Source organism: Rosa rugosa, chromosome 1, assembly GCF_958449725.1.
Source record: "Rosa rugosa chromosome 1, drRosRugo1.1, whole genome shotgun sequence".
Classification (NCBI taxonomy): Eukaryota; Viridiplantae; Streptophyta; class Magnoliopsida; order Rosales; family Rosaceae; genus Rosa; species Rosa rugosa.
The window spans coordinates 6,716,781-6,740,477 of NC_084820.1; the positions used below are offsets into that span (position 1 = coordinate 6,716,781).

Here is a 23,697-nt window from a genome sequence, read left to right on the forward strand (position 1 = left end):
GAACTCGCGATGGTCATGATAGTATCTGGGTGATTGTGGATCGACTCACCAAGTCTGCTCATTTCTTACCTGTTAACAAGACTTATGGGATGAACAAGCTGGCGGAACTTTATGTAAATGAAATCGTGAAACTTCATGGACCACCCGTTTCCATTGTCTCTGATCGAGATCCTCGTTTCACATCAAAATTTTGGAAGAGTCTACATGAGGCTTTGGGTACCGGATTGAGTTTTAGCACTGCTTTTCATCCACAGACTGATGGACAATCAGAGAGAACTATCCAAACTTTGGAGGACATGTTGAGATCCTGTGTTATGCAATTCAGAGGGAGTTGGGATAGTCATCTGGCATTGATTGAGTTCGCTTACAATAATAGTTATCATTCTAGTATTGACATGGCTCCTTACGAAGCTCTCTATGGAAGACAGTGCCGTACTCCCTTGTGCTGGAATGAAGTGGGAGAAAGGAAGCTCATAGGCCCAGAGATTGTGCGGATTACCACCGAAAAAGTTAAGTTGATCAAAGAGAAACTCAGGACAGCTCAAAGTAGGCAGAAGAGTTATGCGGATAACCGCAGGAAAGACTTGGAGTTTCAAAAAGGTGATTGGGTATTCTTGAAATTGTCCCCTTGGAAGGGCGTTGTAAGATTTGGAAAGCGGGGGAAGCTCAGTCCTCGATATATTGGACCTTTTCAGATAAAAGAGCGAGTTGGCCCAGTTGCTTATAAGTTAATACTACCTCCGAGGTTATCAAAGATTCATGATGTCTTCCACGTGTCCCTGCTCCGCAAGTATATTGCTGATCCTTCTCATGTCTTAGAAGAACAACCTATTCGATTGAAGGAGGATCTAACTTATGAGGAGGAACCGATCCAGATACTCGACAGAAGAGAGCAGGTTCTTAGAAACAAAACAATACCTTTAGTTAAAGTACTGTGGAGTAATCATCTAGTGGAAGAAGCTACTTGGGAACCGGAGGATCTAATGAGACGACAGTACCCCCATCTGTTCTGACAGGTACGTAAATTTCGAGGGCGAAATTTTTTTAGGGGGGGTGAATTGTTACACCCCACACCTGATATGTCTTTTTACCGAGTTACACGAAATTCTTATTGGTTACCGTTCACGATTTTAAATTTTAACGTTTAGGAGGGGGTTAAAAATTGACTTTTTATGAGTTATTAATTTGAGAAAATTTCCTTCATGAAAGTTGTAGAGGACGTTAAACCGAGCGCGTGCATATGTGGTACGTAAAAATCGGAGTTCGTATGTGAAAGTTATAGCTTGAAATGCGGAAGTTACTGTTCATGGTAAAAATTGAATAAAAATGGAAAGTTACCCGGGTAGGTTTCCAAAACCGGAAACCCACCCCTCCTTCTCTCTCCTCTCCCCCGATTCTTCCCCTTTCCCTTCGGGTTCTCCTCTTCCCCTTCGATTCTTCACTTTCCGGCCACCAACCAGCGTGCAACCGGTCACCACAGGAGCGCCTCAACCCGATCTTGACATTAGTGACCTAGGATTGTGGAGTTTTGGCCGTGGAAGTCCGGATCGAAGCAAGATTGCTCCGGCTGCAGTTTTGGGATTTCGCCGGTTTCCAGCCATTCCGGCCACCTCCGGCCGCCATATTCCCATCGAAGGTTTGGTTTTTGATGGTGATCATTTCCCCTAAGGTAGTTCGTTCCAATTTGCATTGTAGAGGTTGAATTGACGATTTTTCATTTCTAGGGTTCTTGAAGCTTCGGGGCTTTCCTTCACCGGCTCGATTCGGCCACTTAGAGGTAAAATTGATCAATGTTGTAGTTGAGAAGTTGTTTGGGTCTGTTGAGATGATGTTGTTGCCGGAATTTGGTGGTCATCGGAGAAGGTCGCCGCCGGCGCGTGGTCCCCACGCGCCGCCACTGTAGGTAGCGCGTGGTGGCGCGTAGAACTACATTTTAATTACCGTTTTAGTTCCATAAATTCTTTAATGATATTGGAAGCTTATACATGAAGTTTGATGGAAATTGGAGGAAGTTACGATTGAGCATGAATTGTTGATTATTGATTCACGTGAATTCGATCGCCGAAATTCTTTCGAATTCACTTTAGAATTTATATATCGATGAATGAATATTATTGGAGAATTACGGATGGATTCGATGTGAATTGAGAAGTTGGATTTTGAAGGGGGACGTTTTGAATTTCAATTTCTAATTATCATAAAGTTAATTTCCGTCCTGTAAATATATATTTATGAATGTTATTCGTACAGGACGAGAGGAGTCTCCATACGAGGAAAATACCGAGCGACGTCAGGATTGAGCATATATTGTGAGTGGACTTTTGTTTTTAAGTAATTGATGCATGCATTATTTCTTAAAGTATGCTCTATTTATTCATCAATTTACATTTCGAGTATGAGATTAGAAATTGATTTCGTATTATCTCATATAAATACTTTCATTATTGATTCGTTTCCGAAATTGCTTTTGATTTATAATCTTAATGGTGAATTATCTTATTTCCGAGGTTATTTCCGGAATTATTCTCTAATTAAATGTTATTTCGATTTGAGACTTTTAAAGGAGTTTCGAAATGGGATTTCGATGGAATTATTTTTCTTGTTTATTTATTTGATCCTTGGTTTTGGCATTGGGAATGCCTTAGCAATAATGGCGGTTTGAGAACTTTGTTTATTTGAAGATTTTATGGCGTGCGGGGTCACGTCATTGGACTATGCTTATTTTCTTTTATTTACTTTTGAACTTGAGATTATCTTGGCGTGTGGGACACGTCGTTGGAGATTCTTTTACGAGAGATGGGGGAAGCCTTATGGATTTTGCATTTACTGGATTTTCGGTTATGTTTCCCTGTGCCATACTGAGGGGTGATTTTATCATGCTAGCATTGATTTTCCGCCTTTGTGGCGCGGTGATGGGATCACCGTAGCCCTTCCGCCTTTGTGGCGCAGGTTACTGTCTCTGTGATAGTAATTCTGTAGCCCATTATCCTATCGCTACACTTAGTGGCGTAAGGGTATATTACGGGAGTTATGGGAGTTCTTTAGCCTGGGAGGCTATCACCCAACCAAGCCTGCGTGGCTTATTCGTATGGCTATCATCTTCCCCTACTTATACTATTTTTGACTAGCGGGGACTAGTCTGAGTTTTCTTAACCAGCGGGGCTGGACTTATATTTTCGAGTATTGAAATTTCAATCTTTTACTCTACTGTCGTGACTAGCGGGGCTAGTCGGTTTTCTGGAGTTCAATGTTTTTCGAATTATTTTCTTAAGTGTTTTATAAATGTTGCATGCATCCGGATTTTATATATATATATCGAAAAATGTGGGAAGGTATAAAATCCATTTGGTTTATATTTGTTAATTTTTGTCCACTCACGCTAACGTTTTTATGTACTTTCCCCTGGGCCCTTCGGTTTCAAATGCCCAGTTTTCAGTGTTGCTGCTCGGCGTTCGGGAGTGAGCCATAGTGACCGCATCCGCTTCCGTCATCATATTTTGTAGGTTATTCATTTAGCCTACTGTACTCTATGTTAAACTTATATTTCTAGAATGCTCTGATTACTAAGGGATATGTGACCCAAACTTGTATGAATTATATTTGAGGTCTATGACCTAACTTTGGTGATTGTAGTAACTTATACCTTTCGGAAATTATGTGTGATGTTGTTAGCTTTGAGATGGGATTGTGGAATTTGGGAGCAGGGTGGCTCCAGGAGTTTGTGGTTGGATTATTAGAAGTGAATTTTGTTTTCCGCAGGATTTTGGGTTATCCATTTTTTAAGGGAGGTTATGCCGAAATTTTTGGTAAATCTCCTTTAAAGGTGGGTCCCGCAGGGCCACTTCGGATTCCAGGGTGGAATTCGGGGCGGGTCTTGTCACAGGCTATACCATCCTACACCATGTCTGTCTTCAGGCTTTCCAAAGGTATTTGTCATACTTATCAGTCAAAGGTAGCTAAATACTGGTGGGGATCGGGTGGGAAGAAGAGGGGTATCCATTGGTGCAAATGGGATATGCTTTGCAAGAATAAGAAGGAAGAAGGGCTGGGGTTCATAGATATTGAGTGTTTTAATTAAGCGCTACTCGCAAAGACCATTTGGAGGATTGTTCTACATCCAGGATCTTTGGTTAACCGTGTACTACAGGCAAAATATGTAAATGGGGGTGATTAGGCAGCAACGCCGATTGGTCCAAAACCATCTTTCATCTGGAGGAGTTTGGTATGGGGAAAGGAGCTGCTGTGTGCTGGTATTCGGTGGAGAGTAGGGACTGGAGCAGCAATCCGGATATGGGAAGACAAATGGCTACCTGCACCTTGGTCTTTTTGGGTGGCTACGCCCAGATTTTTGGAGAGTAATACGACGGTGAATCAGCTGATGGTACAACCATGTATGTGGAATGTAGATTTTATTCGTAGCAACTTTCTTATAGTGGATGTGGAGAAAATTTTATCTATTCCTCTTTGTGAAAGAAGTTGGGGAGATGTGGTTATATGGCACTACGCAAAGGATGGTTATTATACTGTGAAGTCAGGCTATTGGTTAGGGATGGAATTAAAGCGGGTGGGGGTACATACTGCTTGTAGTGGTGAGAATGCTGTTTCAAACTCCAAAAATATATGGAGTATTATCTGGGGTCTTTCGGTCCCAAACAAAGTCAAGTTGTTCCTTTGGAGAGCTTGCCATGCATTCTTACCTTGTGCTGAGCGTTTGTTTAAACGCAAAGTGTGCTCATCTGATGTCTGTGGGAGGTGTGGTGTGGCACAAGAATCGGTTTTGCATAGCTTGTGGGAGTGTCAAAAGGCTCGGAAGGTTTGGAAAATTACTTGGTTGGGAGGGGAAGTGAACTGTTGGCGAGAACGCTCGTTATTGATCTGGTTCATAGAGTGGCTGCAGAAGGTACAAACAAAGAGGTGGAACTGTTTAGGCTGCTTTCTTGGTGGATTTGGAAGGGTAGGAACGATGTACTGCATGGAAAACCTGAAATGGACCCACTGATCCTTGTTCAACGGTGTCTGGAGTGGCATGAAGAGTTATCCAAGTTAATGGGTAGCAACTCTATTGCTGCTACAGGTGCGATTCGAGTGGGTGATTTGGCTATCGAGGTTAGTCATAATTCTAATCCAGTTGTGTTTTTTGATGGGGCTGTGAATAAAGATACTGGAATTGTTGGTTTGGGAGCTGTGGTGTTGCGGTCAGATAGGAGTCTTTTGGGGGCTTTATCGGTGCCATTACCTTTCCTTCTCACTCCGGCAGTAACTGAAGCTCTTGCGTTGTGGCATGGGCTTAACTACTGCAAGGAGTTGGGGGTTCAAAGTGTTGTGATAAAAGGAGATGCCCTTAATGTGCTTAATGGACTAAAGGTTGATGGTTGGGACCTTAGCGAGATTGGAGGAGTCTTAGATGCAGTGGGATTGATGATGCATGAGTTTGAATTGGTGTCTTGGAAGCAAGTGAAGAAGCGCTTTAATGCCATAGCCCATCACTTGGCCAGATCAGCGCTGACTCTGCCACAAGCTTGGTACTGTAAGGAGCAAGGGACTTTATGGATTTATGACTTAATTGCTGAAAACTAGTTGTTTTGCTTGGGGTGCTCCGTTGAGCATAAGTCCCCATTTGGATGTAATCCTTTACAGTCAATAAAATTACCTTTCAATAAAAAATAAAAATAAAAAGTGTTAATTTTGAGTATTTTTGAATATTAACAGTTTCAGAAAAATCAATCAATTCGATCTGATTTAGATATTATCATCTCGGATTCGGACGGTCGTCGCGACCCATCACATTTTTTTGTGACTGTAAGTTGAACGTTATAAACGTTGAGACTTGAGAGTAAACTTTTTAACTTTTCATGATGGTTCCAATTCTCTTACTTTTTACTGTACCGTAAATAATAATCATGGCTGGTTTCCTTATCTGGCCAACTTTAGGTAGGATTAAGATTTAAGCTGATCCCACCTGCCAGCGCATATGCAATGATTCAAGTCACCAAATCTTTATTTGTATTCTAATACATACACGCATCAAGGAAATTTCTTACCGTTATTCTATTTACTAACGCAATTGAAAGGTAAAAAAATATAGTAATTTTACAGTACAGGACTACAGGGGTCCAGGAAAAACCAAACACAGGTGGTCCACGTGTCAGGCACGCTCCACCTCGTTGGAGAAAAAGTCACGTGACACCACAGCTTTCGTCAGCGTGGACGTACTTGTCTTTTCCAATGAGAAAAAAAAAAAAAAAAAAAAAACATTTTCTAATCCCACACACCAAACTTTAGGTCTCCCAAAGTTGAATCAAAAGCAAACGAGACTCTAAAACATTATCAATAAGAGCCCCCCTTGCTTTTTCTCCTCCTCTGTAAATTTAACCCCAAATTGCTTTTAACCCAAACCCCAAAAAAAAAAAAAAAAAATTAAATTTTTTTTTTTCACTAACCCTAGATCTCTCTCTCTTCTTTCTTCTCTCTTCTCTCTCCAAGACGAAGAACCCACACAGCGTGCATTGCTGTCCGTACAAATTTGTGTGCTTTGGTTTTGCTCTCTGCTTCTTCTTCTTTGTTTTGCTTCGATTGGACGGCAATCATTGCGGTGCGAGTCGGCGGAGCTTTTTGTTATGCTGCTCGGCGCTTAGGTTCTCACGAAAGCTTTGATTTTTAGGAGGGTCTGTGATTTTTAGGGTTAGGGTTTATTTATTTATTTCTGAATTGGATTCGGGTGGCTGCGCAAATGGAGCCTCGTGTTGGGAATAAGTTCAGGCTGGGACGGAAGATCGGTAGCGGCTCGTTCGGGGAGATCTATCTTGGTTCGTGTTTCTGATTCTGATTGTGGGTCAAAATTGGATTTGGGTGATTTTCATGGAGGTGATTAAATTATTGATCGGTTTTGGGTGTTGTTGTAGGTACCAATATTCAGACGAACGAGGAGGTTGCGATTAAGCTGGTGAGTGTTGCCCTCCCTGATGTTGACTTTTGTTTGGTTCTGTTTGATGCCAATTTGGATGGTGGAAATTGAGTTTAATCTGTGCTCTGAAAATTTGGGAGAATATGGTTTATGAGTTTGTGGTGTGCTTGGTAGAAATGCTTCAGCTTTCAGTTTAGTAGTAATGCCATTGAACCTTAGTTTTGGGGGAGCAACGAATTCTTTAGATCAATAGATTTTCTGGTTATGCCGATTGCATTAGTGGTATAAGCTTGCTTTGTCATGTACTTTTCCTGTTTTGGTTCGTAATGAACCGCAATTGTCTTCAGTCTCTGACTTTTAGGTTAATAAGAAGAATCAGTACCACCGGCGAAAGTGGGCCAAATCCTATGATTTCCTTGTTTCGTGCTGAGTTCTGTCTAATGAATTTGGTTGATTAATATCTACAAACTGCTTGAAATTGTATTTCCTTGTAAATGATAGTTCTTCTGGAGCATATAAAGCTAATGACCATGTTTCCAATATTTAGGAAAATGTGAAGACAAAACATCCTCAGTTGCTGTACGAATCCAAGTTATACAGGATCCTACAAGGAGGAAGTATGTAATTTTCTGTTGATGAGTAGTTTTGTTATATAGAGTTTCATACTATTGGTTTTAAGCCTGACAAGTTTTCCTGGTTTGTAAATTTGGTATTGCAGCTGGGATACCAAATGTGCGATGGTTTGGAGTTGAAGGAGATTATAACGTTTTGGTAATGGATTTGCTGGGTCCTAGTCTTGAAGACTTATTTAACTTCTGCAGTAGGAAACTTTCTTTGAAAACAGTTCTTATGCTGGCAGATCAAATGGTACGTGCTGATTGAGTGTGTACATAGTCATTGTATTGGTTTACTTACTAATTTCTGACAGTCTTTACATTTATTTTTAGATCAATCGTGTTGAATTTGTTCATTCCAAATCCTTTCTTCATCGTGATATCAAGCCAGACAATTTTCTCATGGGATTAGGAAGGCGTGCAAATCAGGTTTTGCTCTATTTTTTGCATGCAATACTGATCTACTTTGGTTTACTTTGAGTGTGTATTTCATATATTGAGGTGCTTATGCTAATATTCATATTTGATTTCCACTTTTGTAGGTATACATGATTGATTTTGGTCTGGCTAAGAAATATCGGGATAGTACAACCCGTCAACATATTCCATATAGGTGAGAATGAATGATGCATGCCTATGGGTGTGGCTTCTAATAAGTTCTGTGTATATGAAACTGGATATGGTGTACGAGAAATATTGGGAAAGAGAACATGTAGTGACATAAAATTTTCATGTTGCGTGATATGAATGCTGCAGAGAAAACAAGAATTTGACTGGAACAGCAAGATATGCAAGCATGAACACCCACCTTGGGATTGGTATGTTTCAATCCTTCCTTTTGTATTTTGGTGTTCTTTGTAATGTAATGTTGTTCCAGTTAAGTGTTATATCTCATTTAGTAATGATTTCTGCTATTTTGAACTTTATAGAGCAAAGCCGGAGGGATGATTTGGAATCTCTTGGTTACGTCCTGATGTACTTCCTTAAGGGAAGGTGATTATCTCTGAAGACCCTATACTAGTTTTTTTGGCACTGCTACCTGTTGATAGTTCGTTTGATAATGCTATTTGCTCGTAGTCTTCCTTGGCAGGGACTAAAAGCGGGAACTAAGAAACAGAAATATGAAAAAATTAGTGAGAAAAAGGTTTCTACTTCAATTGAGGTATGATGTTTGCAGATATTTTGGTTGTATGCAATTCAGGCCTTTTGTTTATCTTCTTCTGACTGGTCAATTTAATGTTTTATCAGGCCTTGTGTCGTGGTTATCCAACAGAGTTTGCATCATATTTCCATTACTGTCGCTCACTACGATTCGATGATAAGCCAGACTATGTTTATCTGAAAAAGATATTCCGTGATGTCTTCATTCGTGAAGGTTTGAAATCTATTTGCTATGCTACAGTATGCGTTTCTGGTCTCATCTTATGCGTTTCTGGTCTCATCTTATGCTTATGTGCTAAAGTCATATTTTGACGCTTCCTGTATCCCTTGTGTGCCCTACAGGTTTCCAGTTTGATTATGTTTTTGACTGGACAATTTTGAAGTATCAGCAATCACAGCTGGCTACACCTCCCACCCGTGCCCTTGTAATTTCTATGTTAAACTGATTTTGTTTCTTATGGTGTACGGATGGATTTGTATTGACATCTTGTTTCATTTAGGGTGCTGGAACTAGTTCTGGAATGCCGCATGCTCCTGCCATTGTGGACAGGCAGACTGGTAGTTTTTAGCATTGTTTCAGATGAATTTTAACATTATTCTAGGAGATTATCCCATGCTTTGTTCTTGTTCTTATGTTAAGTTGTAAATGTAACTCATTCCTTCAACTACATTTGCTTTCTGGCTTGCAGGTGAGGAAGATGGGCGGATAGCCGGTTTATCCTCATTGGATGCCTCTCGGCGGAGAATACCGGGACCAGCTCTGAATTCTGCGAGTGTGTCAAGGCAGAGAAATTCAATTGCTATGGATTCTGCGATAACTAGAGAGAATAATCTGGTGGGTTGATTTAAATTGCAGTATTCTTAATGTAGAATCTTTTCTTTTCCTATTTTTGGGGGTCTCAAAGGGGTGTGGAAACGCCTGATATGTTTCTATAGGCAGTAATGCTAAGCTCATGGTGGTTAGTGGCTTTTCTTGCCGCATTATCATGGTGGAATACCAGCATTTGATTCAGTGCCTCTGTTACACACATTCCCGACTCTCAAATCTTCTTCCTCTTTGACACACTTGCTGGACAATAAATAATCGCATGCCTTTTATATACAATCTTATGGGCATGCTTTGCACCTTGCAGTTATCAAATCCCAATATGTTGGGCCGATCTAGTGGATCATCAAGGAGACCTGCTGTTTCCAGCAGTCGTGAGGGATTTGGAAGGAGCGAGTCTGAACACCGTGTTCGCACAACCGATGCTAGTCCTGGAACAGGCCACAGAATTTCGAGTGGCCAAAGAAGTTCACCGGTTGAGTCATCGGACCCTACTCGTACCGGAAGACATAGCTCACAAATTAGAAACTATGAAACTGCCATTAGAGGCCTTGAAGGCCTGCAGTTAGACCATGAGGAGAGGATCCATTACTAGATGGTGCTGACTTCTGCTGGTTGCTGTAAATCTCTTAATTTGATTGTATGCTTTCTTCAGAATAGGTTTTCGAAAAAGAAAAAATATATATATCGAAGGTGAGAGTCTGAGAGGTGATTTTTACTTGAACTCAGTTACCCATGGAAGAGAGCTGAAAGTGTTTGTTGATTCAACTTGTGCTTTAACACGTTGATCCATTTGCGTGATAAACAATGTAAATTTTCTTTTTCCAAAAGAAAATAACAAAAATTGTTAAGAGATGGGTGCCTGTTTTGCCCCAGATTTAAAGCAACATGTTAAGCTCTATTCTATTCTTGTCATTTGTACTTCTAAATATGCTACCGGCTCTGTATGAGAAAAATGAAAATGGCATTGGCATTGGCATAGGCTTTAAGGTTATGTTATGCACTAGTGCTCTAACCTGGTTCAGTCTTCCTTTAAGTTTCCACGGTCAAGATGGAAGATCTTATGAGCTAGACCTACTAACCAACCCATGGCAGTTCCCATCAGTGTACTAACCATTAATAAAATATTAACGGAGATGGGTTACACAAAATATTAACGGAGACACACTTTTGTCAATAAAAATTTCGTCGGCAAAAGTTAGTCATAAAGAAATATAAAAATGGACAAATATTTTGCCAAATGAAGTTTACGTCAATAAATTCCTCGTAAAAAATAGGGGAAATGCTCATTTACCCAATTTTAGCTTAAAATGTGCCCACTTGCCCGACTAAGAGTTTTTAAACCCCATTTACCCAAAACACTCTAAGGGATTATTTCCCCTTTACCCAATTAATTCTTTTTATTAATTTTTGGGACTTTTTTGCCCTCTCCTTCAATCTCTCTACTCTCAGTTTCTCTCTCTCTCTCTCTCTCTCTCTCCCCCTCACCGATTTCTCTCTCCTCCCCCCTCACCGATTTCTCTCTCTCTCTCTCTCTCTCTCTCTCTCTCTCTCTCTCTCTCTCTCTCTCTCTCTCTCTCTCTCTCTCTCTCTCTCTCTCTCTCTCTCTCTCTCTCTCTCTCTCTCTCTCTCTCTCTCTCTCTCTCTCTCTCCAGAAGACGTCGGATCTCTCTCTCCCTCCCTCCATCCCTCCGGCAGGTCGCCCACGACGCCTGCTCTAGCCATCGCCGCGCCGAAACTCGTCGTCGTGCTCTCCGCTGCCAGGCTCGACGCCAAGTCGACGGTCCTCGTCGCTGAGAAGCTCGGCGAGGCCGGGGTTGACCTTCTGAAGGAATCGACGACGGACTGAAAATGGCTATCTGCTATTGTGCAGTCATAACCATAAAAGTTGTAACATTAGTGCCCCCCAGTAGACTTTGTATTGGGGGCCAATGATGACTGCTTTATTTATTGACGGACTGAAAACTGCTATTCCAAAGTAAATGTAGTGTTAAATTGCAGTAGTTGATAAATGAAAAAAATTGTGTTGTTTGTGTCAGTCTAGTGGGGGGCAGTAGACAGAATATTGACCCTCATAATGTGGGTTTTTAGACATTATCTGTTGTTTTGAGTGTGAATAACTTGTATAATCTGCGAAACATAGGAAGCGGTGTAATGTTTGATGGTCTATTGGGGGGCAGTAGACACATTAGTGCCACCCAATAATGTCTTTCTTAGGAGACAGTAATCATCTCTTGTTGATTTGTTTGTGATAAAGTGCAATACACTGTGAATCCTTGAAACTGGTGCAAGTTTTAATGGTTTAGTGGGGGGCAGTAGACACATTACTGCCCCCAAATAATGTCTTCATACGAAGTCAGAACCCTTCACTTAACTGGTGCAAGTTTTAATGGTTTAGTGGGGGGCAGTAGACACATTACTGCCCCCAAATAATGTCTTCATACGAAGTCAGAACCCTTCACAAAACTGGGGCAAGTTTTAATGGTTTAGTGGGGGGCAGTAATAATGGTTTAGTGGGGGGCAGTAGACACATTACTGCCCCTAAATAATGTCTTTGTGTTAAGTTTAGGGTTTAGGGGCAGCGTTAGGGGCAGTAGACACATTGCCGATGAACTGCGACGAGGACGTTGGAGTGGCTGGATCGCCGATCAATCGAACGGCGACGAGAACGTTGGATCGCCGACTGGAGCTTCATCGTCGTGTTCAGATTTGGACTGCATCTCCGGCGCGGCGATCAGAGAGAGAGAGAGAGACAGACCGGAGGTGGAGATCATGGGGAGGAGAGAGAGAGAGAGAGAGAGAGAGAGAGAGAGAGAGAGAGTGGAGGTGGAGATCGGGGGGAGAGAGAGAGAGTTTGGGAAGGAGAGAGAGACTGATAAGAGATGGATGGGTTTTAATTTAATTAACAGGGGCTAAAATGTCAATAGATGTAAGATTGGGTAAATGGGGTTAAAAAACTCTTGGTGGAGTAAGTGGGCATTTTTTGGGCTAAAAATGGGTAACTGGTCACAGCCCCTAAAAAATAAGTATAGACGAATGCACATTTCCGAACGAATTATTCGTCACTCAAAAAATAAAGGAAAGGAGCAGATTGTCGCTATTTATGGTGCAACACTTCACCACTTCGTCTAAAAATGTGACACTTATATTGCTCTCTCACAACCCTATTTTTACAATTTAAGGCATTAAGCTGCTTGCATTTCGTCACCGAATTAACAATAAAGTGCAATATGACATGTGTGGTAAATATTTTCCCCATATGTCTTCTACGGATTCGTTGTATCCTAAATTAATTATTGTTTACTTTCCTTGTTGTAGGAAGCTTGAACTAAGGATTTGAGTTCGATATATCCCATAATTATACTTTCCTGGTGATAATTGGAAAGCTAGCCTGTATTATAAATACCTCAAGGTGAGATTGTCAAGGGACCCCTTCGTTAAATTTGTGTATCGCCAAGAAATCTCTCTGGTAGTATCAATTTTGTTTTTGGCAGAATGGAGCTCTCAAAGAAACCCGTTTTCTTTACAAAAGCCGAACGAGAGCAGCTAGCCCTAGAACGCCGCCAACAAGAAACCCAAGTCACGTATCTCTTCCATTCTCGCTCTTCCTCCAATGATTCAGGCCCAAGAACAGAGCGGGAATCATCGGGGAGGCGGAGCCACCGTGAACGCGACCACTGTAAGAGGAAGCGTGAAGAGGAAGCTAGGGCAAGCCGCCTAGAGAAGGAGCTTGAAGCCATTAAAGAGCAGTATCTAGGTTCCAACAAGCCTAAGAAACGTGTTATTAAACCTAGCGAGAAGTTCCGGTTCTCTTTCGATTGGGAGAACACCGAGGACACTTCTCGTGACATGAACCCCTTGTACCAAAACCCTCACGAGGCCCATCTCTTGTTTGGGAGAGGGCTTCGCGCCGGGATGGACCGGCGCGAGCAGAAGAAGCTGGCTGCCAAGCAAGAAAGGGAGCTTCGGAACAAGGACGGCCTAGTGGAGGAAGTAGTGTATGATTCTTTTGATATGAAGGTGGATCAACATTGGAGTGATAAGAAGCTTGAGGAGATGAATGAGAGGGACTGGAGGATTTTCCGAGAGGACTTCAATATTTCATACAAAGGGTCTAGGATTCCTAGACCTATTAGGAATTGGGATGAGAGTAAATTGAGTAAGGAGTTGCTCGAGGCTGTGAAGAGGGCTGGTTATAAGAAGCCGTCTCCCATTCAGATGGCGGCAATCCCTCTCGGTTTGCAACAGCGTGATGTTATTGGCATTGCAGAGACTGGTTCTGGCAAGACTGCTGCCTTTGTTCTTCCTATGTTAAGTTATATTTCTAGGTTGCCTCCTATTAGTGAAGAGAATGAGGCTGAAGGGCCTTATGCTGTGGTTTTGGCGCCTACTCGCGAGCTTGCGCAGCAGATTGAGAAAGAGACTGTCAAGTTTGCGCATGACTTGGGAATCAAGGTGGTTTCTATTGTTGGTGGGAAGTCGATTGAGGAACAGGGTTTTAAAATCGCACAAGGATGTGAGGTTGTCATTGCCACGCCGGGGCGTTTGATTGATTGTTTGCAGAGGCGTCTTGCTGTTTTGAATCAGTGCAACTATGTAGTTCTTGACGAGGCTGATACGATGATAGATAAGGGACTTGAAGACCAGGTTGTTGGTGTTTTGGATGCAATGCCTTCGAGCAACTTGAAACCTGAGAATGAAGATGAAGAGCTAGATGACAAGAAGATTTACAGAACCACTTATATGTTCAGTGCAACTATGCCTCCTGCTGTGGAGCGACTCGCCCGCAATTACTTGAGGAATCCTGTTGTAGTCACCATTGGCAGTGCCGGAACCACCACTGATTTGATCACTCAGAATGTGGTCATGATCAGCAAGGAGTCGGAAAAGTTTGAAAAGCTAAAGAGATTGCTTGATGAAGTACTTGGTGATCATAAGACTGCTATTGTATTTGCTAATACCAAGAAAAATGTAAATATTCTGGCGAAGAGTTTGAGCAAGAATGGATATCATCATGTGATCACTTTGCATTCGGATTTACAACAATCACAGAGAGACTCTAACCTTGAAGGTTTTAAGACCAAGAGATATAATGTCCTCGTTGCAACAGATGCTGCAGGACGAGGTATTGATGTACCTGATGTGGCACATGTAATTAATTATGAAATGCCACCGAAGATAGAAAAGTATACCCATCGTATTGGACGTACTGGTCGTGCAGGAAAGACTGGTTTAGCCACAACATTCTTGACAATGCAAGACACTGGGGTGTTCTATGATCTCAAGAAGATGCTCATTCAGAGTAACAGTTCTGTTCCTCCTGAACTAGCGAGACATGAAGCCTCAAAGTACAAGCCTGGCACAATTCCTGACAGACCACCCAGGCATAACTAGACTACTGTCACTCGTTGACAAGTTGGAGTAAGAGGCTGAGACATTTGCTTTCTGCTGGAACAAAGTAAGTGAGTTTCTTTGAACAGGATTGTGTACTGGAATTGCAATTGATGTTTTTCTATTTTCCGGAATATTGGTTTTGGTCCTCCCGATGTTCATTTTGAATTAGTTAGATGTTTATGGTGATCTCAGTTTGCAATGTTTACCGTTACTGTACTATAATTTTCATAATTTCACTGTGCGTGGTCGTAATTTCATAAATGCTGCAGAGAAACAAGAAGTTGACTCGAGTTTTTGGTATGTTTTAGCTTTCCTTTTGCACTTTGGTGTTCTCTGTGATGCAGCAACTCTGTCATATCTGTTTCGGTATTCAGAATCTCTTTTCTACCCTCCAAACTTTATAGAGCAAAGCTGGGGGATTGATTTAGAATCTCTTGGTTATGTCCTTGTGTTCTTTCTTAAGGAAAGCGATTATCTCAATAACCTATGCTTCTGGTATCTGTTGATATTTTGTTTAATTCCTTCCCAGGAACTAGAGACATGCCGGAACTAAGAAACAGAAATACTGAGAAAATTAGAGAGAAACAAAGGTTGATATTGATAAAATATGAGAGGAAGAATATCATTCCTCTTGATCTTATTTCTGATATTGAGATGATTCAAACATACAACATATGGTGGCCTTATTATATAGGCACCTTACAACCAAATACCAGAAAGTATTAAAGCTTTGTCTATGGTAAAACTGATACAACTTACTAATGCACATGTGAAGGCATTAAAGATGCAGTCAAAGAAATCTGCCTAGCTATGTATAGCTTAAAATAGCTATAAGGAAAAACATGTAGAAGTTGTAGGCAGCAGCCAACATTGACCACTGCTCCTATACTTCCAACAGATATCTATTGTTATTTTGTCAAGTTTTTTCTTATTTGATGCAATTGTATTGACACCTCGTTTGATTCAGGGTCCTGGTGCTGGACTAGGTCTGGGACGTTTCTACATTATGTTAGTAGATCAGGTTGATGTGTGATCAATAAGCATGAAGTTCCTAGCCTTTTTTCTCTTGTTGCCTTATTTTAAGATGTAAACTTTTTAAGATAATTTCTTTCGAGTTTCTTTATCCCTTTGAAATATATATAGAGATTAGCTGAGACAAAGAAATCCAATTGATAATGAGTCTGCGTTCACCAGACAATTTATAAGAAAGGATGTTCATCAAAAATTTTGACTGTGATCACCTAAAATTTAACAATGATTCTGTTCTACTGAACTGAGTCTGAACATCCCGTTCAGATAACTGAAGCTTAGTGCTGGAGCAGGCCATAGAATTTCAAGTGGCCAAACAATTTCTCCGGTGGAGTCATCAGACCCCAATTGTACCAAAATCATTTAGGTACTAAGAAAAAGCCATTAGAAACCTTGAATGACTAAAAAATCAGAGACAGACATGCATACCTCTCAAAAACTGAAATGTAAAATCTCTGCAAAAGCTTGACATTTAGAAAAAAAAAAAAACTCGGACATACCGAATTAAGCCGATTCTTTTCTTAAGAAAACCTACATCCCTGAAACACACATGAAAGGTCCACAGATGATAACAAAGCACTGCGAGACAGTAAAGAAGTTTCCTGAGATGATGACATAGCAATCAGGTCTGGCATTTCCAAATGAGTATCTCTTGTTAGAGGCTATTCTACAATACTAAGGTCCTAAAAGTTCATTTTGAGGTATCATGTCATTCATGTCCAAACCAGGAAAATCCTTGTCATTTTGAAATCTTATGGCACCTATTGGTTGAGCTGTATGGTAACCCAGTAAGAAGACTTATATGATGCCTTGAAAGAAAGTTGAACCCATATATTTACCAATGTCTACTGTAATAAGCAGACTATTATCAACCAGCAGAAACCAAGTTATCAATGGAACTGCAGAAACCGAAATCTCGAATATACAAATACTCATCACCAAAACAACAAAGTACGGATTCATTAATCTTCATAATTTTTGGTAAGAGATTCAGATACAGTGCGCACAAATCAATCAACCAAAACCAATATATATATATATATATATATTATATTCATATTCCTCAGAAAAAAGATTGATGATTCAACCATTACCGGCCATAGACCACTCTATCACAGGTCTCCTTGAGCCACCTGAAGCTCTTCCTGAGAGTCCCCTTCAGCTTCCCCTCCACAGTGTACACCTTGTAGCTAGCCACCCTCTTCTTCCTCTGCAGCTCCGGATCACTGAAGCTCCAGCTTTTCGAAACCGACCCATTTGCAGACTTGCCCTTCTTGAACTTGTTGGTGGTGTTGCTATCATTGTTGTGCGTTTTCGATGGGCATGCATAGGAGGCGCTGTAGCACCTGAGATCTTGCATCCCATTAATGGCGGAGGAATTGGGTCCTCCTCCAGCTCCATTGGACCCAGTTCCGTAGTAGCTATCCCTATCCAGCTCCATTCTTCCGTGTCCATACGATTTGGATCGATAATCGTCCATGGGTTTCTCACTGTGTTTCAGAAAAGATCTGAGCTTTGGAGTCTCACTCACTCTCTTGAGACTTGAGAGTTGAGAGGAGGAGGAGGATCCGATTGTGTCAAAGAGTCAATTGTGAATAATAAGGTTCTTGTGGGGATAGTGACACTTTTAACGGCAAATTATTCATCTTTTTCATTCTCCAAGATATGATTCGACGGGGAGTTGACTAAGATTGTGCTTTTATATTCTTTTACAAAATAAATAAAAGGTTTTCTATTGGCTCTCGTCAGTATCACTGAGTTTTATTAGATGCTGATATTCACGTGAGGATCACGTGACCCCAGTCCATTACGCAACCAAACGGCCTAATTTTTCGTTTCAACGAAACAAGGAGATTTGAGTCCAGTTTCTTCATTTTATTTTGGTCAAGAATGTAAACTGCAAGAACACTCTTCATGAACGTCTCTATGGTTTCCCAAACAACATTTTGGTGAACAACAATTCCCCTCTGTTGTTCACCTCTTATGCATACGAGGAGAAGGTCGCAGTAGTTCTAGAGTTTTACATTCAGAAATCAGAACTTGCTTCACGTGCAATATTCATAAAGAAATATGGAGGATAATGAAATGATCTACTGATGGAACTTGAAAACATTTACAAAAGTTCTAACTATACGTAGATTAGAGAAAAGCAACCAGGTAATTACTGCTACTGGTCATTACATTCCCAAGTTGTATACAGAATTAATTGAATTAACCAAAAAAATATGCTCAAGACGAAAAATTTATGGATCAATGAGTGCATTCCAAAGGATGCGCAGCATGATGCTCACCAGCAGCAGCAATGCCAAGAGGGAAGTTGCCTTGTACAGGAATATGTTGGGCAAAATTGCTTCAAGAACAACTGGATCCACATTTTGGTATGAAGAAGGCGCAAATTTACCAGTTTGCCCCTTTCCGATTCATCAAGTCATGGTAATATAGAAGCACAGTCATGGGTTGACCGAGGATGCAAAAACTGAACCAGAAGATCATATTTCCAACCTACAAAAGTAGTAGAATGGGAAGTAAACTTAAGTTGTAAGGTGATAATATAAAGAAAGTTAACTGGATAGTGAGTAACATTGATATAAATTACTCTTAACAAGACGTACCATCGAGTTCTGGAATTTATCCCACAGGTAATTTGTGATCAAGACCAGTGGTACCTGTGATAAAAAAGAAGATACAACCATTACATCAAAGCATCATCTTCTAAATGAGTACAGGAGTGCTCGTCCAAAATGTCAATTATCTGAAGCATAAAGGCTTACAAAAACTTGAATGTTTATACCTGGAACATAATTCCCGCAAACGCCCACCCCTTGAATATGTGACAAGGAACAGCAATGCATAGCTGTAGATGAATTAAGAAGAACAATTCATGGTGTGTAAGTGGCTCAGCTTAAAACTTAAATCAGTTGAAAAATTCTGAATCTAAATATTCACTCGAATAGATTTTCTGAACAGCACTAAACTCAAAGACTGATCAACTGCTCGTATGAAGAAGAAAGTCATAAAATACAGTTCTTCTTATCAGCAAGAGAGTCAATAATATAACAACAAAAACTGACTTAACAAAACAATATACCTCGTGAAATATAGCAGATACTAGGAAGGCAATTATGACGGCAACTCCCTGAATTAGAAGAAGTCAGAAAGCAAACAATTAATTTGGAAGTTTCTAAACAAGTTAAAATGTGATTCATCGAGCATCACTTCAGATGGAAATAGGGAAAAATTGTTACCTTTGGTATTCCATGTCGCAAGCAAGGAAAGTAGATATGGCGAACCATCCACTTATGCACAGGCTGGAGTGAATGGACACAATTAATACAAAATAAAGAGATTTAAATGCTATAGTGTCACAGTTGAAAATTCAGCGTACACATATTTACAGAAATCTATGCTACAATCAACTATATTAAAGCAGGTGATGTTGATGACAGTGCGAGCTGTAATTGGGAATGCATCTATTCACTTATGAATATCAAACAGAAACCAAAACTTGGAATCTATCACCATACCAGATCAGAAAAGTAGATGATCCAAAACCATAATTTATCCAGGTAATGTTTACACACATGGAAAATAACCAAAGGAACTTAAGAGTTTAACTTACATACCATATTCCACAGTTTCCAATACTGATGCAGCCAAAAAGCCAGAAGACCCATACAACAAAAGTCAATGGTCAGAAATTTCATGTCAGCAAAGAACTTAAAGAGGACAAACTACTAATGCACTTCACAGAACATAAAACCTACCTCCTCAACTGTTTTTGCATTCCACCAATCTTTATAGAACTCTCGATCCCCAAAACACAGCAGCTCAGCAAGAATATTTAACCTATATTAGCAATACTGTATGTAAGCAAAAGATTTTTCGAAATATGAACCAACATGGGAGAGGGAAGGAGTGCACCGTATACACACCAGAGGTGGAAAAAGCAATAGAACATGCATAGCCACACATATAAACATGGAAGAGAAAGCTTCAAAACCCTCTCTATTGCATATAAAAGGTTCCCCTTCAAAGGATGTTGTGAATTCTTGATAATAGGATTGATGTACTGCACAGTGCAGACAAATACAAATGTCACAATCGATGATCAAAAGGATACAAAAGAGCAAAGCTAGTAAAAAGTTCCAATTTCAACTTACTTGTTCTATCATAAATCCCATCACTCCGGTAAAAATGATCAACTTGACAAATTGACGGCATACCCAACTCTTTCGAACACATGGGGTACGAGGGTAACTAGTCTGTAATCATGTGCAAATACATGAGTAAAACCAACAAATATTAAATAAAATAAAATGATTAAAGGCCTACGAACTTATACTAGCACTTCACAGATATAACATAATAATAATCCTAAATTAATTTCTAAAGGAATGTACAACTACCTGGTAACATAACGTTGGAGCAACCATGAAGTATGTCAAACTTTTCAAGCTAAGTTCATGAGAGCAATCACCACTTGGAGAACCAGGCACAACATCCACCTAACATAAGACAAGGATTCCGAGGATTAAAAACAATCACATATCAGGGAAAAAAATGAAAAACAATTGTTGCAAAACATTGAACTTTCCATGTGGTAAAAAATCTATAAATAAAGGGATCATCTGTGGATTTTAGCTTTCTTCACTCTTCAAAACAGGGCGGGAAAAAGACAATTCTAATTGTTAATTCAAAAACTTCTGAGAAGATCCAAATGAGAACTTTGTTCCTACCTTATCAACCGATATGGTACCCTTTCTCATATCATAATTTGTATGCACATAGGAGACGAGTTTTAACCACACAATGCAAGCAAAGAGCATCAATGTAACGCCAGATAAAACAGCAGAGTCACATCTGCAGAAATAGAAGTTATTGATCAAATAGACCATCTTAACTGAATATAAGCCATCTACAAGATATCAGCAACCAAATGGAGCAACAGCCTCTCCTATTGAAGTTTATTACAAATTGAGACAATCATTCCAATAGTATCAGAGGAGCATATTCAGCAAGAAAAAAGAAAGGCACGTCTAATGGTGACAAAGTCATGCCTCCTACAAAGTCACTATGAAAAAAAATTCCCATCATATACACCAAAAAACTGGGAATGCAACTTGATGAAAAACAACCACCTATGTTAAACCTTACCTGAGAATTACAAGAACCGGATACAATAGTGAAGTTGTAGTAATGGCAATATGAAGAGAAATAACAGCCTGTAATGTCAAACCGGAAATTCATATTTCAGAGATTGAACATAAAACATGTCATTTATTCCTCAGACTTGGGGAAAAAATACTTGCGAAATAACACTAAATGGATTACTCACAGATTCGTTTATACGCTTTTGTAGTGCTAACTTCTCAACTAGAAAGGCGGCAAGTGGGAAAATAGGAAGAGTAAGGCTGCAAGTGAAAGCAAAAGGCAGAGTAAATATTACCAAAAAGGAAAGGAAAGAAAGAGAATTTGAACATGATGACCTCAAATATTAACCAAAGAGCATAGCAGAGATACAACAAAGCATTACCAACACATAAGAAGGGGCCAATCTCGCAATGATCTTGAACTAAACCAAAAACCGGTTTTAATCAACCAACCATACTGCAAGCGAAACAAACAATAATCAAAGAGAAATACAAAGAAGTGGGGATGCCAAACGGCGTAAAGAAAAATAATCAAAGACATTGGGGTAACCTTCATTAAATTCTCGATGATGAGCCTGCTGTTTACAGCAACAAGCACTACTATACAAAGGTTGAAGAGACCTGCATGGCTCTGCTCATCAAACAACAAGTAAAACTAGCAATCAGGATCACAACTCAATGTAGAAAACACATTTTTATTACTGAAATTACTTGGAGAGAAACAAAATCAAAAAATGAACTAGCATTCCGCAATTTAGCTTCAAATTGACTAAAAGCAAAGTTTTAGCTATGACTACCTGTCTGAAAATGGCATCGGAGCTAAGCGGACTCTCCTTAATTCTCCGGTGAGCCGGAATTTCAGAAGGCCGGTAAGCGAATTTCGCACCGGAACCGCCTCGATCCTCACCGCTTTGCTTCTTCTCCTCCACAGAAGCTTCATTCTCCACCTTATTCTCATCCCCGGTGATCTTCGAGTCCTCACTGGAGGTCTCCTCCGCCACCAAATTGCCGTCCTTGGATTCCGAATCCTCCACCTCGCCTCTCGCGATCGGCCTCCGCCGGAGATCCGACTCGGCCACGGGACTCGCGGCGGCGACGGTGACGGTTTCGCCCTCCGGCGAATCTGACATCACCATGGAAAAACCACCTCCACTACTCCACAGAGCGAAATTGAGAGAAGGAGAGAGAGTTTGAGAGTGTAGAAAGCTCGTTAGGCTTAAGCAAGTGGCAAAAGGAATCGGCGAAGTGGCGGTGAATGTGTGGAAGAGGTGAGAGCGGTATTTATATAATTATATAATAAGAGACAAAAGCGAAGAGAGAGAGAGAGAGAGAGAGAGAGTTGGTGATTTTGCTACTGTGGTGATGGAGGTGATGATGTAACAGAGAGTGAAATAGAAAGCGAAAAAGATATTGGACGTCTGGGAATTTGAAATCGACGATCAGAAGAACCAGAGAGCGGCTTGGCAGAGGACGCTTGCCTCTTGGGTTAGTGTGATTTGGTCCTTTCTTCCCGGTACCAAAAAAGGGAGAAGAAGAGTTTTTTTTTTTTAAAAGGGAGAAGAAGAGTTTTTAGTGTGATTTGGTCCTTTCTTCCCGGTACCAAAAAAGAAAGAAAGGAAAATGATTTATTAAAAAGAAAACATTTTGGGGGGAATATTTTAGTCAAGGGGGGTTTAATTAGCTTAGCGTCAAATGAAGTTTGCTGTCACTTTTTGTGTAGTATGTCGGCTCCAATTAAAATCTAGATCGACTCCCTAAGTAAATGTTTTTGTCATTTCTGACGCTAAATATGATGTTTACTTGTGGAATGGGAAATTCGTGTATTATTTTAGTTGTGTGTGAACGTATAAGAAATGCAATGTGTTTGTGATCTCAATCAATCAGGACTATCTTAGTGGACTATGTAGGCGGGTTCATCTTATATTGTATGCGTCAGTTCTCTTTATTTTAGTTAGTTTTGAATTTGTATTATTTATTGAATGAAGAAAAAATAATTTAAGTGCAGTTATAGAAAACAATTAAAAAAGAACAGTCTTATCTCACTGTTTATAATAAAGAGTAAGATATCTAGAAATCAAAATAGAGAGTCACTTAGAAGTCTGCTGCAACAACTAAAATTAATAAAATAACTAAGGAGTCAAGAAAGATTATATGTGTGTCGCTAAATATGATAGGGGCATTCGTATTAGCTAGTTGTTCTTGATCTCAACCAATACACGTGGTAGTCCATAATTACTTTAGCGAGCTAAATCTTACCAACTAAATGTCATGTTCACTTATTCAGTCTTTTTAAATATGATAGGAGAAGCTCGACATGCAAACAAGTATTCCGTCGTTGTATGATTGATTAACATCTAAGAGTCGTTAAGAACGCGTAGTTGATGAACTAGGCAATTTAATAGGCTGTCTCTCCCAGTAAAGGAGATGTTGACCCCAAAATACAATTATGAAACAAGAGACTGAAAGATCAACTGCCTCTCCATAAATTATGAAGACAAGAGACAATTCAAAGACCCATTACCACACCATTACAATGGTCGGAACATGAAGAAAACCCTACAAAAAAGAAACACCAAGTTATAAATGCAAAAACCCGAGGACAGGATATTGTTTGTACTA

At 40.2% G+C, this 23,697-nt stretch overlaps 5 protein-coding genes and 1 long non-coding RNA gene across 6 annotated transcripts; 4 read left to right on the plus strand and 2 right to left on the minus strand.

Moving 5' to 3' along the window:
• The first annotated feature begins 2,241 nt into the window (after nt 1–2,241).
• LOC133724688 (uncharacterized) lies at nt 2,242–3,675 on the plus strand. Its single transcript, XR_009853906.1, has 2 exons — nt 2,242–2,309; nt 3,430–3,675. It is a non-coding gene; the product is annotated as an uncharacterized LOC133724688 (long non-coding RNA).
• A 718-nt stretch (nt 3,676–4,393) lies between these two features.
• On the plus strand, nt 4,394–5,577 carry LOC133734535 (uncharacterized). Its single transcript, XM_062162188.1, has 2 exons — nt 4,394–4,813; nt 4,954–5,577. The coding sequence occupies exons 1-2, from the start codon at nt 4,394–4,396 to the stop codon at nt 5,575–5,577; spliced, it is 1,044 nt and encodes a 347-aa protein (XP_062018172.1).
• Nucleotides 5,578–6,394: 817 nt separating this feature from the next.
• LOC133713437 (casein kinase 1-like protein 1) lies at nt 6,395–10,420 on the plus strand. The gene is made up of 14 exons (XM_062139470.1): nt 6,395–6,806; nt 6,903–6,943; nt 7,452–7,521; nt 7,623–7,771; nt 7,852–7,947; nt 8,061–8,131; nt 8,275–8,336; nt 8,448–8,511; nt 8,596–8,680; nt 8,767–8,893; nt 9,022–9,104; nt 9,180–9,237; nt 9,369–9,514; nt 9,813–10,420. The coding sequence occupies exons 1-14, from the start codon at nt 6,731–6,733 to the stop codon at nt 10,098–10,100; spliced, it is 1,416 nt and encodes a 471-aa protein (XP_061995454.1). The 5' UTR covers nt 6,395–6,730; the 3' UTR covers nt 10,101–10,420.
• A 3,303-nt stretch (nt 10,421–13,723) lies between these two features.
• On the plus strand, nt 13,724–15,037 carry LOC133735691 (DEAD-box ATP-dependent RNA helicase 21). Its single transcript, XM_062163111.1, has 2 exons — nt 13,724–14,155; nt 14,201–15,037. The coding sequence occupies exons 1-2, from the start codon at nt 13,724–13,726 to the stop codon at nt 14,897–14,899; spliced, it is 1,131 nt and encodes a 376-aa protein (XP_062019095.1). The 3' UTR covers nt 14,900–15,037.
• Nucleotides 15,038–16,863: 1,826 nt separating this feature from the next.
• On the minus strand, nt 16,864–17,543 carry LOC133727089 (uncharacterized). The gene has a single exon (XM_062154718.1). The coding sequence runs from the start codon at nt 17,406–17,408 to the stop codon at nt 17,019–17,021; it is 390 nt and encodes a 129-aa protein (XP_062010702.1). The 5' UTR covers nt 17,409–17,543; the 3' UTR covers nt 16,864–17,018.
• Nucleotides 17,544–17,989: 446 nt separating this feature from the next.
• Nucleotides 17,990–22,665, minus strand: LOC133713440 (diacylglycerol O-acyltransferase 1). Its single transcript, XM_062139485.1, has 16 exons — nt 21,876–22,665; nt 21,629–21,709; nt 21,462–21,535; nt 21,264–21,339; nt 21,083–21,150; nt 20,665–20,788; nt 20,335–20,433; nt 20,089–20,190; nt 19,861–19,997; nt 19,693–19,774; nt 19,552–19,572; nt 19,174–19,236; nt 19,017–19,064; nt 18,720–18,782; nt 18,541–18,594; nt 17,990–18,430 (listed from the first exon to the last, which is right to left on the minus strand). Exons 1-16 carry the CDS (start codon nt 22,212–22,214, stop codon nt 18,326–18,328), a joined length of 1,536 nt encoding a protein of 511 aa, XP_061995469.1. The 5' UTR covers nt 22,215–22,665; the 3' UTR covers nt 17,990–18,325.
• Nucleotides 22,666–23,697: the final 1,032 nt, after the last annotated feature.

Bases quoted from the DNA above. Each gene is read 5' to 3' on its own strand.
- LOC133734535 (XM_062162188.1), top strand. From the start codon at position 4,394: ATGTGGAATGTAGATTTTATTCGTAGCAACTTTCTTATAGTGGATGTG. The intron at 4,814-4,953 runs GTTTGGAAAATT...TGGATTTGGAAG, and splicing joins AGTGTCAAAAGGCTCGGAAG to GGTAGGAACGATGTACTGCA.
- LOC133713437 (XM_062139470.1), top strand. From the start codon at position 6,731: ATGGAGCCTCGTGTTGGGAATAAGTTCAGGCTGGGACGGAAGATCGGT. The intron at 9,238-9,368 runs GTAGTTTTTAGC...TCTGGCTTGCAG, and splicing joins CATTGTGGACAGGCAGACTG to GTGAGGAAGATGGGCGGATA. The intron at 9,515-9,812 runs GTGGGTTGATTT...TGCACCTTGCAG, and splicing joins TAACTAGAGAGAATAATCTG to TTATCAAATCCCAATATGTT.
- LOC133735691 (XM_062163111.1), top strand. From the start codon at position 13,724: ATGGCGGCAATCCCTCTCGGTTTGCAACAGCGTGATGTTATTGGCATT. The intron at 14,156-14,200 runs GTTGGTGTTTTG...TTGAAACCTGAG, and splicing joins AGGGACTTGAAGACCAGGTT to AATGAAGATGAAGAGCTAGA.
- LOC133727089 (XM_062154718.1), bottom strand. From the start codon at position 17,408: ATGGACGATTATCGATCCAAATCGTATGGACACGGAAGAATGGAGCTG.
- LOC133713440 (XM_062139485.1), bottom strand. From the start codon at position 22,214: ATGGTGATGTCAGATTCGCCGGAGGGCGAAACCGTCACCGTCGCCGCC. The intron at 21,340-21,461 runs GTAATGCTTTGT...TTTCACTTGCAG, and splicing joins TGGCCCCTTCTTATGTGTTG to CCTTACTCTTCCTATTTTCC. The intron at 19,237-19,551 runs GTATGTAAGTTA...CATTCACTCCAG, and splicing joins ATTGGAAACTGTGGAATATG to CCTGTGCATAAGTGGATGGT.